The 18,395-nt window shown below is 35.5% G+C and overlaps 1 protein-coding gene across 4 annotated transcripts in view; it reads right to left on the reverse strand.

The window, feature by feature from the left end:
• Nucleotides 1-18,395, reverse strand: part of USP32 (ubiquitin specific peptidase 32) — a 225,214-nt gene that overhangs the window by 170,233 nt on the left and 36,586 nt on the right. For all 4 annotated transcript variants that reach the window (XM_036911110.2, XM_057501265.1, XM_036911108.2 and 1 more), the window contains exon 2: nucleotides 5,451-5,578. In XM_036911110.2, the coding sequence (XP_036767005.2) occupies nucleotides 5,451-5,578 (128 nt within the window). The remainder of the gene's footprint in view (nucleotides 1-5,450; nucleotides 5,579-18,395) is intronic.

Raw genomic sequence — 18,395 nt, forward strand, 5'->3', positions numbered from 1 at the left:
CACTTTAGGCTCTAAGATTGTTTTTGCTTAAAATGTACATTCTCTCTAATTTGGAAAAGGTTAAATGCTCAAGGATTGCAAAGTTAGCAAAGCTAATTTACTTCTGGAGTATGGTTTCGTGGTCATTGTCCTGGTTATTTTTGTAATAGAATTTTTATGAAATATAATTACTAAAAAAACAAAAAACAAGAGGATTAATAAATTAAATACTCACTAAGGTTATAGTCTATGCACAATACTCTGGGGTATATTTTCATTTTTATTCTTTTATTCATATTTCAAATGTAGTTGATATGTATTAGTTTCAGGTGTACAGCACAGTAATTTGAAAATTATGTACATCACAAAATGTTCACCAGGATAAGTATAGTTGCCATCTGTTACCATACAAAGTTACAATATTATTGCCTATATTCCCCAAGCTTACTTTAACATCCACTGGGCCATATTTTTTTAAAGTCATAAATTCTGTCCATCAAGAATCATAACTTAGTTGAATGACAAGAATTAAACCAACAGTTAGTGAACAAGCCATTATCTAATAAAATATTAGTGCTAAGTAGTACAGAGGCAGGCTTTAATTTTGTAACAGTTTAGGGATGGAGAAAAACAGTGTGGGCTAAAACTGTCAGAGGCAGCTTTGTTGAGGAAGATGGAGTAATATTACTATGCTAGCCAGTCACCCATAATTGAAATCAATCCTGGAGAAAGATTTAGATTTTCCAGTTAAAAGAAATAGTTAATGAGTAGCTACTATAAATTCACTTACCTAGCAGATTTTGTAAAAGGGCAACCACTTTTAAGTCAATGTGAAAATAATAGGAAATGATTACAAAGTAATACTACATGGAAATGCTTTGGTATTCCATTTCTTTGGGGACATAGAGGTTAGAGTAAAGGCGATACCCTAAAGAAAAAAAAAGCTGGATTATTATGGGTTAGTGGCCTTGGCTTAGAAAAGTCCAATTTCAAGTAGAACACATTTTTCATTTACTTTCCATTTACATTGTTTTGACCTTGTTTTCTCATTCCCCTCAAATTCTATTCATTTAATACTTAATTCAAATAATAGTTACTATTATAAACAAGATCAGAATTGCATCAAAATATAAATTACATTAATCTATCCTAGAGACAATGAATTAATGAAATTGATGTTTAAATTCTAAAAATTGTAAGCTGCCATAGTTTTTTCCTCATCCAAAATAGCCTCCCTCTTGGAATTTATCATAGCAAGTCTTCAGGGAAGGTAAAACATGTGAATTCAGTTCAATACTAGATAAATCCCTCTTTTGCTCTAAACACATATAACTACTCTCTTTTAGAAAATAATTTAGAAATTTATATTGCTTCCTTAATTAATATATTAAGGACTAAAGTTACTGTCTTAAGTTCATCATCCTTTTGCACTAAGATTGCAAAAATACCTTTGCTTGCTCTTGAAATATATGTTATTATTTCTATTATAAAGAAAAACACTGATTAGGGAATAAAGTTTTCTCTCCACCCATAACTGGCAGCTTAAATGGTTCCTGTGGCTCATTTATAGAGATATTGACATTAAAATCATGCTATTGTGGCTCAAAACATTAATTTCAAAATCTCACCAAGAATTGGTGACCCTCTCCACCCAGACTTAAGGCCCAAGCTCTTCAGAGAATTTTAAGAAAGATCTCACAAGGGCAATATACAGTGGAATGATTACTTCCTTAGCTTTGCACCTAGTCATATTGTTTATAAATCCCATCATTTAACTTGATTTCCCTGCAGCTGTAGAATACAGAACCTCCATTCTGAGTATTACACACTAAAACTAAATTCAAGTTTCAAAATCACCACCCACTCCTATACTTCCATTTTATTTAAAATGTACCATTTTTCTTTCCAATAATTTTGTACTCTTCAAGAATGAGTTAGACTCATGAATTCTCTTCCTCTTCCAAATACACACAAAAGCTAATGAAGTCTACCTACTACCCTGCCTGTCTTGGAGAGATGCCTGAAGGAAGTCATGAGCTCACTTTATATCAATGTTGAAACTGTTCCAGAAGTGAGCTTAATGGAGTTCACTCATCCTTTGAGATTACTGTATGAGCAACTATAAAATCCCTTACATAAGAAAATACCAGAAATTAATTAAGGATAGAAATACTTAGTTCTTCATAATACTTTACACTATACACAACATTATTTGTACTACTCAATATCCACATGCTAAGAGTACCCATCTTCACTCAGCCTAGGTCAGTAAATAAGGCAAAAGAAGTTCATCATCATTAATTACTGCAAGCATTTACAAAATTTTTATTTGTGCTTAATAGTGTACAAGAGTTTACACAAAAAAAGTGTTAACTACAATGAAACTGAAACTTTAAACTAACATTGTGGATTTCACAATTAAAGCTATGATCATTCGTGTAAAATAATTACTTTAATTAATTTGGCTAGTAATGACTCTTAGTCCAAAGGACAGACGAGAGCTTTGGAACAGTTTTGGGTGAAATGAAATTTATGAAATATTCACATAAAAATGATGCTGCAGTGAGTTCCACTTGCACCCTAGATGTACAAAGCCTGAAAGAGTGTCACCCCTACCCTAAAAAATGAGACAAAGTCAGATAAACTATCATATTACAATATTTTCTGAGTGCATCAGAGAGCTGAGATCACAGGGCAAACAAGTAACCTGAGATCCCAGGAAGGGCAGATTCCTCCAAAACATAGCACGCGTGCATTGTCTAACAGCACAGCATGAGAGGAAGACACAGCTGCCACATAAATCAAGTAAGAAAAAAAAATCTGCTAAAATTTTAACAAAGTGACACTAATCTAGTTTCTGTCTCTATAATTTGGCTATTCTGACCATTTCATATAAATGGAATAAAAAAATATGTGGTCTTTGTGTTTAGCATCTTTGACTTCATGTTTTGAAGTTTCATCTGAACACTCAGAAAACTGTTTTTATTAACAAAAATATTATATTGTATGAATATACTATACTTTATTCAGTTGATGAACATCTGACTTAATCATAGAAAACTATGTAAAACATAACTAAAAGAAATTAAAAATCTAAACAAATGGAAGACATTCTAATTTCATGAATCAGAAGACTTAAGTATTATAAAAATGGCAATACTGCCCAATTCAGTCTATAGAGTTAATGCAATCCCCATCAAAATCCCAGCTGCCTTTTTTGTAGAAATTGACATGCTGATCCTAAAATTCATTTATAAATGCAAGGGATCCAAAATAGACACAACAACTTGAAGACAAATAAAAAAGTTGGAGGAATGACACTTACTGATTTCAAAACTTACACAAAGCTGGAGTGAGCAAGGTACTGTTACACTGACACAAGGGCAGACACAGAAATCAATGGACTAGAACTGAGAATCCAGAAATAAAACCTTATGCTCACTATGGTCAGTTGATTTTCAACAAGAGTGACAAGACAATTCAATGGAGAAAGAATAGTCTTTTTAATGAATGGTGCTAGGACAACTGGAGAACTATTTGCAGTAGAGTGAAGTTGGACTCCTAACACCATACACAAAAATTAACACAGAATGGATGAGACCTAAATTTAAGAGCTAAAACTCTTAGATGAAAACACGAGAATAAATCTTTATGACTTTGGATTAGACAGTGATTTATTAGATACAACACTGAAAACAAGTGATAAAAGGGTAAACAGGAAAATAGAACTTTATTGTTACTTAAAAGTTTTGTGTTCAAACAGGACCACCAAGAAAGTGAAAAAACAGCCTACCAAATGGGAGACTATATCTGCAAATTGTCTTATAAGGGAATTGTATCTAGCATAAGAACTCTTACAACTCAAAATAAAAAGATAAACCAATTAAAAACTGGACAAGGACCCGAATGGTTATCTGTTTATAGGTATACAGATATACATGTATAAATCTTTATATATGATCCAAAGAGATGAGTCAGATATTCTGACTTCACTTTTTCCCAGCAGTATGAATTACACTGAGCATAAAACAATTCTGCCTTTAAGTAAGGAACTGAAGAGAGAGAAAGACTGAAGTCATATATCAGAATTTAGAAGCATCTTGTATTAATTACTATGGACTCAGTTTAAATCCCTTCCTCTCACTGGCAACTTACAGTATCTTATTAAATTGCTAGTTATATCCTAAAATGAAAAGTCTAAATATCAAATTTTTATATTATACTAGCATTTAGGATAAAAAAGATTAAAAGAAAATAGGAAGATGAATTCATACTGAAATAGAGAACCCAATAAATACTGTTGACCCTTGAACAACACTGGTTTGAACAGGTCCACTTATACACAGATTTTTTTTCAATAAGTATATTGGAAACTTTTTTGGAGATTTGTGACAATTTGAAAAAAACATTTTCTTTTCTCTAGCTTACTTTATTGTAAAAATATAGTATGTTCATCAACTGTTTATGTTATTGATAAGGCTTCTGGTCAAGAGTAGGCTATTAGTTAAGTTTCTGGGGAGTCAAAAGTTACACATGGGTTTTCAACTATTCAGGGGCCATCAATTCTAACACCCCCAACATTGTTCAAGAGTTAACTGTAGCATTAGGGAAAAGCTAACCCTGTTATAAATCTGAAATAATGGCAGAACAAGAATACTTAATTTTACCCAAGAATACATATAAAAGAATTATTGTAACATAAATCCCCACCCAAAAAAAAGTGAAACACACACACAAAAAACAACAAATGAAAACTATTTGTAAACCACAAGCTTCAAAAGCTTACAACACAGGTCAAAAATAGAAATTCTCACTAATTGCCAACAGTGAATTAAGATTCTGTGTAATATACTAAGCTTAAAATTCCTATTATAATTTTCACTGTTTTGTTAATTTTATTCTCATTTTACATTTAGAAATGACATAATGCATATCCTTCAACATACCTAAATAGAGAAAACTTATTATTTATAGAAAGGGAATATTTATATCAACAGTACATTTTATCTTTACCTAAAAATTTTAGTAAAAATTAAATTAAGCCTTTACTAGTTCCAATAAGCTACTGCTTCATTCACAACATTTTTATATAATTAATTTAATTAGGTTTACTATATGTAAATATTTTCTTTAACGCAGTATTTATAAAACATACTCCCAACATAAAAACTATATGTCAGAATGATGTTTAAAAAGAATAAGTAGCCAGTCATACAAATAATGGTCCCATGACTATAATCAGTGACTATTAAAGCTCAGAAGTACAAAAGAAGCAGAATTGCACCTCTGCATTACTCCTATTTGGCCTCTAAGAACACAACCATACTGACATCTAAGACAAGACCTGTTTAGTTATTCAACAAGATATATAATTGTAGAGAAGATTAAATCTGTTAAGACAAGGAGGCCTCTCAAGTATTTAAGGCTGGTAGATAACTATCTCAAAGGAAAACCTAGAACGTAAAGATTACCTCAGCAACTTTTGGAGGAACTCCATCTCCAAGCACTTCCCTGATGAAGCAGTGCTGGCTCATGTAGTATGACAGGCCACAGGTCCTCTTGAAGGCATCTTTCAGTCGTTTCAGCTCTACATCTGTAACTGCAAATCAGAAATAGACACTGGGTAAGAAACCAGTAGAAAAAAAAGAACTCTCTGAAAATCTTTCCATTTTTTTTAACACAGTTCTTAATAAAAATTGGCAAATATTACTTCTCTTTCGAGGTAAGTAAAACAAACCCAAAGATATTTTGTCATAATTCTAGTATTTTCAAATCTAAATAGAAAATGAATATACAAACTCTTGACCCACTATTTTCAAATAACAAAACATCAAAGTATGCTAAAAATTTTAACCAGGGGCAAAAAAGAGGTCACAAGTACTTCAAATTAGCAGGTAAGCTAAATGGCATTAGATTCTGGCATTTTATATGTTTTCAGCAGCAATGCACTCATTTCCTTTGGGATAAAAAATTAGATTACTTGTACTTGAGTATGTACCTATCCATACTGAGGATAGCTCCCAAGTTTAGCTTAGATTTTTGTCATCATTTACAAAGAAAGTAATCTTTAAAGAAATGATTCTAACAACCTAAAATTTGTAGGTGTACATTATCAGTTTTATTTATTTATATTGTTATTTTCTTCTGAAAATTACTGAGCCATTACTTTATTTTGGGCATTGAAGAGTTTTCTTTTTCACTGAATAGAACAGTCTCTGTCCACAAGTGCAGAAAAATAAATACTCTTTAATATTATGAAGTCAGTTCAATGATCATGAAGGAGCCACAGAAATGGTACTTTCAGTCTGTGCTGGAGAAAGAGAACACTTTTGGGCAGAAGATGATGACATAAAATTTTAAGGCTAATCCAAGCAAAAGGGACAAGGATACACTCAGCAAAGACCATAGTTTCTTTCAAAGTACACTGATGTATAGAGCATATGGAGAGTTGTATGTTTATAGAACAAAATATACAAGACAGAGAATAGAAAATGATAACCCTGGAGAGGCAATCACTGACCAAGACAAAGAAATTCTGCACTGTAGAAGGCATAGTTAGATACAATTCAGATACAACGTCCAGGCAAAAGAGAACAGGAAACACAGTCAGATACAATTCAGGTAATTAATTCCACCAGTAGTATAGAGAAAGGAACAAACCTAGAAGCAAAAAGTAAGCTGCTAGTACAAGAAAAAAGGAGTAGAAAGGGAAAAAAGATGGCGGTGTGAGAAATGAGGCAAAAACCTCCTCCCAAAACCAGGTAAAAAATGAAAATACAGCAAATACAATCCTGAAAAAGTGACCTGAAGACTGCAGAACAGACTTCCTACATCTGGGGAAGAAGAGAAGACCACACAGAAAAGGGTAAAGTGGTGAAGCCACAATCCTGTGGAACCCAAGCCCCCCTCCCACCCCAGCCCACAGGCAGGGGAAGAGGAACAGAGAAGGGAGGGAGTAGAAGCCCAGGACCGCTGAAAACCCAGTCCTGGAGATCTGCTCTGGGAGCACGTACCCACATCACATGGTGCTCTGGAGATAAAAGGGGTCGGAAAGCAAAGAGGGGTGGAATACTCTGAGGGACTGAGATTACAGCCACTTGTGGAGAACAGGTATGCACAACTGGCCCCCCAGGGACAAAAGAAAGGTAGGCAGTTTGTAGGACTACCCAGCAGTGAGAGGCACACTAAAGGGGCAAAGATCACACAAGCTCCATGCTCAGGAGAAAGAGCACACGGACAAAATCTTTCCAGCACACTCAGCCCATCAGGTTGGGAACTCTCAGGAGCTTCAGACACTCCATCTCCATGGCTGGCAACGCAGCCATGAGGATCCCCACTGTGGTACACAGCCTGCTGCACCTTCCTTCCAGCAGGCACCAATCCTGCTCACCTGCAGTCCTGCCATCATGCAACGCCAGCCAGAGGGTGGTCCCACCCACAGCAGCTACAGGGGCGTAGCACAGAGGATCCTCCATGCACACACAGTCCACTGGACCTGGCAGTGGAGGCAGGTCGTTGCAGCCAGGAAGGAAGGAAACCCTCTCAGCCAAGCTTTTTCCTCCTGGGTAGGCACTGGTTCCGCTCACCTGAGACTCCTGCCATTGCTGCAGGTGCACGGCAGCTCCAGGAAGTATTCTTCCAGCTCACACAATCAGCTGACAGCTTACACAGCTCACTACAAACAAGGCGAAACAATACACCCACTGCTTGCTAACAGTTGGGGCTGCCAATAAGAAACTGAGCTCCTGGGCAATAGAGGGAGCCACCTACACATAAGAAATGCTAAAAAAAAAGTGAAGTGGCAAAGGATTTGGTTCAAACAAAATTGCAAGAAAAAATGCCAGAAAGAAGGCTTATGATTCAGTGATTACTGAAATCACCAATCTTCTTGATAAAGATTTCAAAATAAAAGTCATAAATATGCTCACAGAGATACAGAAAAATATTCAAGGTCTCAGGGAGGACTTCAACAAAGATATATAAATTTTGAAAAATACAGTACCTGAAATGAAACATAAAATGGAGGGATTTAAAAGTAGATGAAGTAGAGGAGATGGTAAATGAAATAGAAACCAGAGAACAAGAAAACAAAGAAGCTGAGGCACAGAGAGAAAAAAGGATCTCTAGGAATAAAGAATAAGAAACCTGTGTGACCAATCCAAACAGAACAATATTCGCATTATGGGGGTTCCAGAAGAAGAAGAGAGAGACAAAGGGAGAAAAAGTCTTTTTTGAGGAAATAACTGCTGAAAACTTCCCCAGTCTGGGAAAGGAAATAGTCTCTCAGGTCATGGAAGTGCAGAGATCTCCCAACACAAAAAAACCTAGGAAGATAACATCAAGACATATAATAATTAAAATGGCAAAAATCAAGGACAAGAGAAAACAGCCAGAGAAACAAAAAAGATCACTTTAAAGGAAACCCAATCAGGCTATCAGCAGACTGCTCAGAAGAAACCTTACAGGCCAGAAGGGAGTGGCATGAAGCAAGAGTCTCCAAACTCTACCCAGCAAGATTATTATTTAAATTTGAAACAGGGATTAAACAATTTCCAGATAAGCAAAAGTTGAAGGAATTCACCAACAAACCATCACCACAGTGTACCTTAAAGGGACTGCTGTAGGTGAAAGTGCTCCTACAGCTAAATAGCTGTCACCAGAAAAAATAAAACCACAGAAAAGGAAGTAGACCAATTAATTACTAAGCAAATACAAAATTAAATCAACTACTCACAAAGTTAGTCAAGGGATATACAAAGACTACACAATATGACACTTAGTATATAAAAAGTGGAGGAAGAAGAAGGGGGGAAAAAACCTTTAGATTGTGTTTTAAGTAGTGTAATAAGTGACTTAAGACAGACTGTTAGATACTAAGGAAGCTGCCCTTGAAATCGTCGGTAACCATAAATCTAATGACTACAATGGCAATACAAACACATCAATAGGTACAAACCCTAAATGTCAATGGTCTGAATACACCAATCAGAAGACAAAGAGTTACAGAATGGATAAAAAAGCAGGACCCATCTATAAGATGACTACAAGAGACTTACTTCAAACCCAAAGACATACACAGACTAAAAGTGAAGGGATGGAAAAGATATTTCATGCAACTAATAGGGAGAGAAAAGCAGGAGTTGCAGTACTTATATCAGACAAAATAGATCTCAAAACAAAGAAAGTAATGAGAGACAAAGAAGGACATTACATAAAGGGGTCAGTCTAACAAAAGGATAACCATTATAAATATCTATGCACCCAATATTAAAGCACCTCAATATGTGAAACAAAAACTAACAGAATTGAAGGGGGTAAATAGAATGCAATGCATTCATTTTGGGAGACTTGAACACACCACTCACTCCAAAACACAGATCAACCAGACAGAAAGTAAGTAAGGAGACAGAGGCACTGAACAATGCATTAGAACAGACGGACCTAACAGACATCTATAGAACACTCCACCCAAAAGCAGCAGGATAAACATTATTCTCAAGTGCACACGGAACGTTTTCCAGATTAGATCACATACTGTAGTGCAAAAAGAGCTTCAGTTAACTCAAAAAGATTGAAATTGTGCCAACCAGCCTCTAAGACCACAAAGGTATGAAACTAAATTATGCAAAGAAAACAAAAAAGCCCACAAATACAGGGAGGCTTAACAACAGGCTCTTAAATAATCAACGGATCAATGACCAAATTAAAACAGATCAAGCAATATATGGAGACAAATGAAAACAATCAACAGCCCAAAAACCTGTTGGATACAGCGAAGGCAATTCTAAGAGGAAAGTATATACCAATACAGACTTAACTCAAGTAAGAACAATCCCAAACGAACAGTCTAAACTTGCAATTAATGAAACTAGAAAAAGAAGAAGAAATGAAGCCCAAAGTCAATAAAAGGAGGAACATAAAAATATCAGAGCAGAAATAAACAAAATTGAGAAGAATGGTAGAAAGAATCAATGAAACTATGAACTGATTCATTCAGAAAATAAGCAAAACAGGTAAACCCCTAACCAGACTTACCAAGAAAAAAAGAGAGTGTTCATTCATAAACAGACTCATAACTGAAAAAGGAAAAGTCACTACAGACACAATGGAAATACAAAAAATTATTAGAGAATACTATGAAATATTATATGCCAACAACCTGGATAACCTAGAAGAAATGGACAATTTCCTAGAAAAATACAATCTTCCAAGACTGACCCAGGAAAACACAGAAAATCTGAACAGACCAATTACTAGCAAAGAAATTGACTCAAACTGGTAATCAAAACACTACCTAAGAATAATACACCTGGTACAGAGGGCTTCACAGCTGAGTTTTATCAAACATTTAAAAAAGACCTAATACTCATCTTCCTTAGAGTTTTCAAAAAAAGTAGAAGTGAAGGGAGTACTTCCAAACTCATTTTATGAGGCCAGCATCACTCAAATACCAAAACCAGGGAAAGACACCACAAAAAAAGAAAATTATGGATCAATATCCCTCATGAACATAGATGCACAAATTCTCAACAAAATATTAGCAAACCATATTCAAAAATACCTCAAAAAGATCATCCATCATGAACAAGTGGGGTTTATTCCAGGGATGCAAATATGGTACAATATTAGAAAATCAATCAACATCATACATCACATCAACAAAAAGGACAAAAGTTATATAATCATCTCAATACAAGCTGAAAAGCATTTGACAAAATTTAACATCTATTCATGATAAAAACTCTCAACAAAATGGGTATGGGGTTAAGTACCTCAGCATAATAAAGGCCATATACAACAAACCCACAGTGAACATCATACTTAACAGTAAGAAGTTAAAAACTTTTCCATTAAGATTGGGAAGAAGACAAGGATGGCCACACTCACTACTTCCACTCATAGTGCTGGAGGTCCTAGCCACAACAATCAGACAACACAAAGAAATAAAAGGCATCCAGAGTGGTAAGGAAGAAGTCAAACTGTCACTGTTTGCAGATGACATGATATTGTATATAAAAACCCTAAAGAATCTACTCCAAAACTACTAGATCTAATATCTGAATTCAGCAAAGTTGCAGGATACAAAATTAATACACAGAAATCTGTTGTACTCCTATACACTAATGATGAATTAATAGAAAGAGAAATCAGGAAAACAATTCCATTCACAAAGAAAAAAATTTGCTTCAAAAAGAAAAAAATACCTAGGAATAAACCTAACCAAGGAAGTGAATGACCTATACACTGAAAACTACAAGACACTCATGAGAGAAATTAAAGAAGATACCAATAAATGGAAACACATCCCATGCTCATCGATGGGAAGAATTAATACTGTAAAAACGGCCATCTAGCCTAAAGCAATCTACAGATTCAATGCAATTCCTATCAAAATACCAACAGCATTCTTCAACAAACTAGAGAAAATAATTATAAAATTCATATGGAACCACAAAAGACCCCGAATGACCAAAGTAATCCTGAGAAGGAAGAATAAAGCTGGGGGAAGTATGTCCCCAGACTTCAAGCTCTACTACAAAGCCACAGTAATCAAGACAATTTGGTACTGGCACAAGAACAGAACCATGGAACAGACTCCAGAGCCCAGATATAAACCCAAGTATATATGGTCAAATAATATACGATAAAGGAGCCATGGACATACAATGGGGAAAGGATAGCCTCTTCAACAACTGGTGCTGGCAAAACTGGACAGTTACATACAAGAGAATGAAACTGGATCATTGTGTATCCTCATACACAAGGGTAAACTCAAAATGGATCAAAGACCTGCATGTAAGTCATGAAATCATAAAACTCTTAGAAGATAACATTGGCAAAAATCTCCAGAATAAAAAAATGAGCAACTTTTTTCTGAATGCATCTCCTCGAGCAAAGGAAACAAAAGCAAAAATGAACACATGGGACTACATCAAACTTAAAAGCTACTGTACAGCAAAGGACACCATCAACAGAACAAAAAGGCATCCTACAGTATGGGAGAATATATTTGTAAATGACATGTCTGACAAGGGGTTAACATCCAAAATATATAAAGAACTCATATGCCTTAGCACCCAAAAAGCAAATAACCCGATTAAAAAATGGGCAGAGGAACAGACACTTCTCCAAAGAAGAAATTCAGATGGCCAACAGGCACATGAAAAGATGCTCCACATCACTAATTATCAGGGAAATGCAAATAAAAACCACAATGAGATATCACCTCACACCAGTTAAGATGGCCAGTATCAAAAAGACTAAGAACAACAAATGCTGGCGAGGATGTGGAGAAAAGGGAAACTTCCCACACTGCTGGTGGGAATGTAAGCTAACTCAACCATTGTGGAAAGCAATATGGAGGTTCCTCAAAAAACTAAAAATAGAAATAGCATTTGACCCGGGAACTCCACTCCTAGGAATTTATCCATAGAAAACAGGACCACAGATTCAAAAAGACATATGCATCCCTATGTTTATTGCAGCACTATTTACAATAGCTAAGATACGGAAGCAACTTTAGTGTCCATCAGTGGATGAATGCATAAGGAAGATGTGGTACATATACACAGTGGAATACTACTTAGCCATAAGAAAGAAACAAATTGTGCAATTTTCAACAACATGGATGGAGCTGGAGGTATTATGCTCAGTGAAATAAGCCAGGCGGAGAAAGAGAAGTACCAAATGATTTCCCTCATTTGTGGAGTATAACAACAAAGCAAAACCGAAGGAACAAAACAGCAACAGATTCACAGACTCCAAGAAGGGACTAGCAGTTACCAAAGGGGAGGGGTGGGGGAGGGCGAGTGGGAAGGGAGGGAGAAAGGGATTTAGGGGTGTTATGATTGGCACACATGGTGGGGGGGGGGATCATGGGGAAGACAGTGTAGCACAGAGAAAGCAAACAGTGACTCTGTGGCATCTTACTACACTGATGGGCAGTGACTTCAATGGGGTATGAGGGGGAGATGATAACAGGGGTGAATGTAGTAACCACATTGTTTTTTCAGGTGAAACCTTCATAAGAGTGTATATTAATAATATCGTAATTAAAAAAAAAAGAATAAAATATCTAGGAATAAACCTAACTGAGGACATGAAAGACCTGTACTCTGCAAGGAACTCATGAGAAAACTGCAAGGAACTCATGAGAGAAATTAAAGACGACAACAAAAAATGGAAATACATCCCATGCTCATGGATAGGAAGAAAAATATTGTCAGAATGGCCATCCTGCCTAGAGCAGTGTACAGATTCAATAAATCCCTATCAAAAACCAATAGAACAAATAGTTCTAAAATTCAGTGCTAAAACAGAACAACAAAAGACCCCAAATAGTCAAAGCAATCCTCAGAAGGAAGAATAAAGCAGGGTGATTATGCTCCCCAACTTCAAGCTCTACTACAAAGCCACAGTAATCAAAAAAATTTGGTACTGGCAGAAGAACAGACCTATAGATGAATGGAACAAAATAGAGAGCCCAGATATAAACCCAAGCATATATGGTCAATTTATATACGATAAAGGAGCCATCAATACACAATGGGGAAATAACAGTCTCTTCAACAAACTGGTGCTGGCAAAACTGGACAGCTACATGTAAGAGAATGAAACTGGATTACTGTCTAATTACACACACAAAAGTAAACTTGAAATGGATCAAAGACCTGAATGTAAGTCATGAAACCATAAAACTCTTAGAAGACAACATAGGCAAAAATCTCTTGAATATAAACATGCACAACTTTTTCCTGAACATGTCTCCTCGGGCAAGGGAAACAAAATAAAAAATGAACAAGTGGGACTCATCAAACTAAAAGGCTTCTGTACAACAAAGGATACCATCAGCAAAACAAAAAGGCACCCTACAATATGGGAGAGTATATTCTTAAATGATTTATCCAATAAGGGTTAACACCCAAAATATGTAAAGAACTCACACACTTTTAACACCCAGAAAACAAATGACCTGATTTAAAAAATGGATGTAAGTTATGAACGGACACTTCTCCAAAGAAGAAATCTGTTGTGATCAACAGGCACATGAAAAGATGCTCCACATGGCTAATAATCAGGGAAACACAAATTCAAACCATAATAAGACACCACCTCACACTAGTTAGGATGGCCACCATCCATCCAAAAGACAAGAAACAACAAATGCTGGTGAGGATATGGAGAGAGGAGAGCCCTCCTACACTATTGGTGGGAATGTAAAATAGTTCAACCACTATAAAAAGCAATATGGAGGTTCCTTAAAAAACTAAAAATAGAAACACCATTTGACCCAGTAATTCCACTCCTAGGAATTTACCCAAAGAAAACAAGCTCCCCAATTCAAAGACATATGTTCTCCTATGTTTATAGCTGCACTATTTACTATAGCCAAGATATGGAAGCAACCTAAGTATTCACCAATAGATGAATGGATAATGAAAAGGTGGTACATATACACAATGAAAGACTATTTAGACATAAAAAGAAATCCTAACATTTGTAACGACATGGATAGAGCTAGAGGATATTATGCTCAGTGAAATAAGCCAGGCAGAGTCAGAGAAGTGCCAAATGATGTCACTCATTTGTGGAGCATAAAAACAAAACAAAACTGAATGAACAAAATAGCAGCAGACCCACAGACTCCAGAAGGGACTAGTGGTTACCAAAGGGGAGGAGTTGGGGAGGGTGGGTGGGGAGGGAGAAGGTGATTAAGGGGCAGTATAATTCACAATCACAATATAGGTAGATCATGCAGAAGGCAGTACAGCATGGAGAAGACAAGTAATGACTTGATAGCATCTTACTATACTGATAGATAGTGACTGCAATGGGTGGGGAGTGAGGACTTGATAATATGGGTAAAAGTTGAATCCACAATCCTGTTCACAGGAAACCTTTATAAGATTGTATATCAATGATATTTTAATTTAAAAAAGGAAAGAAGTAGAAGAAAAAAAAATTAGTAGAAGAAAAGTCAGTAGAACTTGAAGCTTGAATGAAAGAAGCAATCTAGAATAATACCCAGGATTCCATTCTGGGAAACTTGAAGGATGGTGGTATCATGTAGAAAGAAAATGTTAAGAAAAAAGATTAAATGAGGAAGAAAAGATGATAAATTCTGGTAAGGACATTTTGAATATGAGGAATTTCGTGGTGATTCATTAGGTTTTTGCAATTATGAATGTAATGCTTAGAAGAGGTTTAATAGGAGTCAAAGAAAATAGCTGGTAGTTAAAACCATGAATAAGAAGCAGAGTGAGATGCAGACAAAAGGAGACAAAACTGGAAGAAACTAATGTTTACAGTGTCTGCAGAGAAAGAAAAAATACTCAAAGAAGACTGATAAGGAATAGTTAGGAAACACAGGAGTGTGATCTCTAAAGGACAAGAAAAAGGGACGAGTCAACAGTCTTCAGACAGAAAGGACAAGCAAGATAATGAGAGAAGAGCGCCTGGTTCACAGATTATCATTCAATAAACGTTTGTAGTAAGGAGGGAAAGTTCATGGGTTCAACACATGTAGGGCAATGATAAAACAGAACTAATACTTGAATAAGCAGCTAGAGTAAAGTGTGAATACAAGATGCTTAAGTCATTAAAAACTGGGCTCATTATCATCCCCAATATACTACTGATTTTTTCCCTTTTTAGAATGCAAAAGTGAAAAACAGACCAAAGCTCTTCTCATAAATTACAGCAATGGAGAAATTAATTCAGCTACTAGACTACGTATTTCTCAAGATGCCTAATTTTCATTAATGTCTTTACTAACAAATTTGAACGTTCGTAGTCCAGTGGAGACAAGAAAATCAATCATTGGGATATAAAATGATAATCTTATACATTGTTGATTATAGATTATTTGAAGGACTGGTGATATGTTTAAAAAACAGCAATATGATGGCCAATAAATTTATTCACTTATAACATGATAATGTACATAGAAGTTTTTAAAGCATTTATAAGAAGCAAACACTGTCCACCAATAGAGGACAGATTCCGTAAGTTATTATATATCCTTAAAACAGAGTATCAGGCACTAAAGTATTGCCACAGGTCCAGGTATACTAACAATAAACTATTTATATTTATTCAAAATAAACAGAATAACAATAGATTAATTTGTAGACAAGGAGTACATAAAAGTGTTCTTTTGTACAGGTGAAGCTTTGAAGACTTTAAAAATAAAAATCTATGCAACTGGAAAATAGATTACAATCAAGCCTAATAAAACTGCAAGGTAGAAAAACCTAACAGTGTATTTATTTTAGTTTTATTTTTTTAAAGTAATTTCATCTCTTCTCTCTCTAGACTTCTCTAGACTAAAATTGCAACAAGAATAAAAAAAAGATATAAACTCACATGGACAAAAAGAACAGAAGAGAAAACTGACGACCCAAGATGATGTCAAATTCTTCTGGGGAATATTAAGCATCTGGAGGAATGGTGCCCTAAAGCCGACCAAACAAGGTTGAAATCTAAGTACTACCAGTTGAGAAACCTGAAAATGAGGCAAAGTAACTACTTTGTCCACAGCACCCAAAAAAGGATCAGGAACTGATGGTACCAATTACCACAAAAGACACTGGGGCAAAAGATGGGGCTAAAGGAAGATTGGTTTAACGTCTATACAAAGAGTCATTAAGACTCTCAGGTCTAAACTTGCAGCATGATGCAGTCAGGCACCAATGTACTACCTACTCGCACACACAACCATGATTTTCACATCAACTTTTTACATATAAATATCTATTAGAAGACCAGAGATACATTCTCTGGAGAAACTAGGGCAGAAAGGCTACATAAATAGAAATATCAGATGTAGCTGAGCACTACAGGAGGGATTAATGAGGTATGGAAAAAGGTGAAGATTGAGCATTTACATCCAGCAGCCCTCTCCTGACACATGTATTACCTAGACAGAGTAAATGAGAACCCTTCTCTGAAGTATATGACCCCAAAACAAACATAAACAATGAAACATAAATTATCAAACCTCCAAATATTCTTAGAGAAAAAGAAAACTACACCCAAATAAGAACAGGGTACCATAAAAATACAACAAAAAGAAAGTAAGAACAATCTCTTGCACCCTTTCCCAACATACTACAAGAGAATGCCCTACAACAGAGGGGGAAAACAAGGAAAGAAAAGGGATCCTGGCAAGACCAACTTCAGCATGACAAATGTGAGGGGAATTCCCAGGATGACAGCTATGCAGTCCGCCTAGACAACAAGATCAGGTTAGAAATGAAGAAGGTCTCCAGAAGAAAGAGTGGGACAGTAAACTAAGTGATACATTTGACCACAGTGGGACTAGCTTCAAGAGGTATTTCACCTTTAAACAATTACTCTCAAAGACTGGTTTTACTGTAGGTTTTTCTTCAAACCTAAAGAAGTAGAGAAGCATTTCAAAGTACACCTGTGATACTCTATCATAGGAAACCAACCAGAACCTTACTGGAAGCTATAGGGACAGAACCACAATCACCCCTCAAACCTGAAGAATAAACAGAAGACAACAAGGGAAGACCAAAGGCAAAAAACCAAGGGAGAAACTTTTCTTATATCAAACCAGATTTTCAAGAGAATTTAACACAAATTTCATCCAACAAAAAGTGTAGATGATTTCAAGACATCTGTTTTTTAAATATTCAATTGGTGAGAATTAACAAAAGATCAATTATCAAAATCTGATAAGAAAAAGAAAGTACTTAATAATCACTTTCTGATTGTAGCACAAAAGAAGGAAAATTAATTATACAGAAAGGTCAGATACTAACTTGATCAGAGATAAAACAGAGATTATGGGGTTCACCACTGAAACAGAATCCTTCCATAAGACCCTTGTGAAATGCAAAAAAATAAAAATTTAAGATTCAAAACCTATGAAGCCCCTACTTATCAAATGCCCAGACACTATGCTAGGCAATGGGGAACACAAAACTAATAAGACATCCAACTCTACCTTCAAGGAACTCATGGCTAAGAGACAGACTCATGAATTAATAATGTAACATAGTAAATATAAAAAACATAATTGTACACAAAGGAAGAAAGCCTGAACAAGGGGAAAAGACTGTTCTAAAACTGCATTACTAAGCACAATTTAGAGCAGAACAGACAGCTAGCTGCAGCAAGTGATTACTTAACAGATAAACTTTCTATGAAGATCTTCTTATGGATTATTTTTACATTCAATCGTTTGTAGCATGACATTTTAAAGACCTATTTGAGCTATAATAAAACTAATATAGCAACTTATCAACATAAACCACCTAATCAACAGTTACAATAATATTTTTAAGAGAAATTATAGTCTTCTGGGATAAGATTTACAGGTTGTATCAATTGACTGTGACTAATGTGGCTGGATTTGAGTTACTTGTGATTCAAAGGAGAGCAGATAACTT

Source organism: Manis pentadactyla, chromosome 4 (genome assembly GCF_030020395.1).
Source record: "Manis pentadactyla isolate mManPen7 chromosome 4, mManPen7.hap1, whole genome shotgun sequence".
NCBI classification, from domain to species: Eukaryota; Metazoa; Chordata; class Mammalia; order Pholidota; family Manidae; genus Manis; species Manis pentadactyla.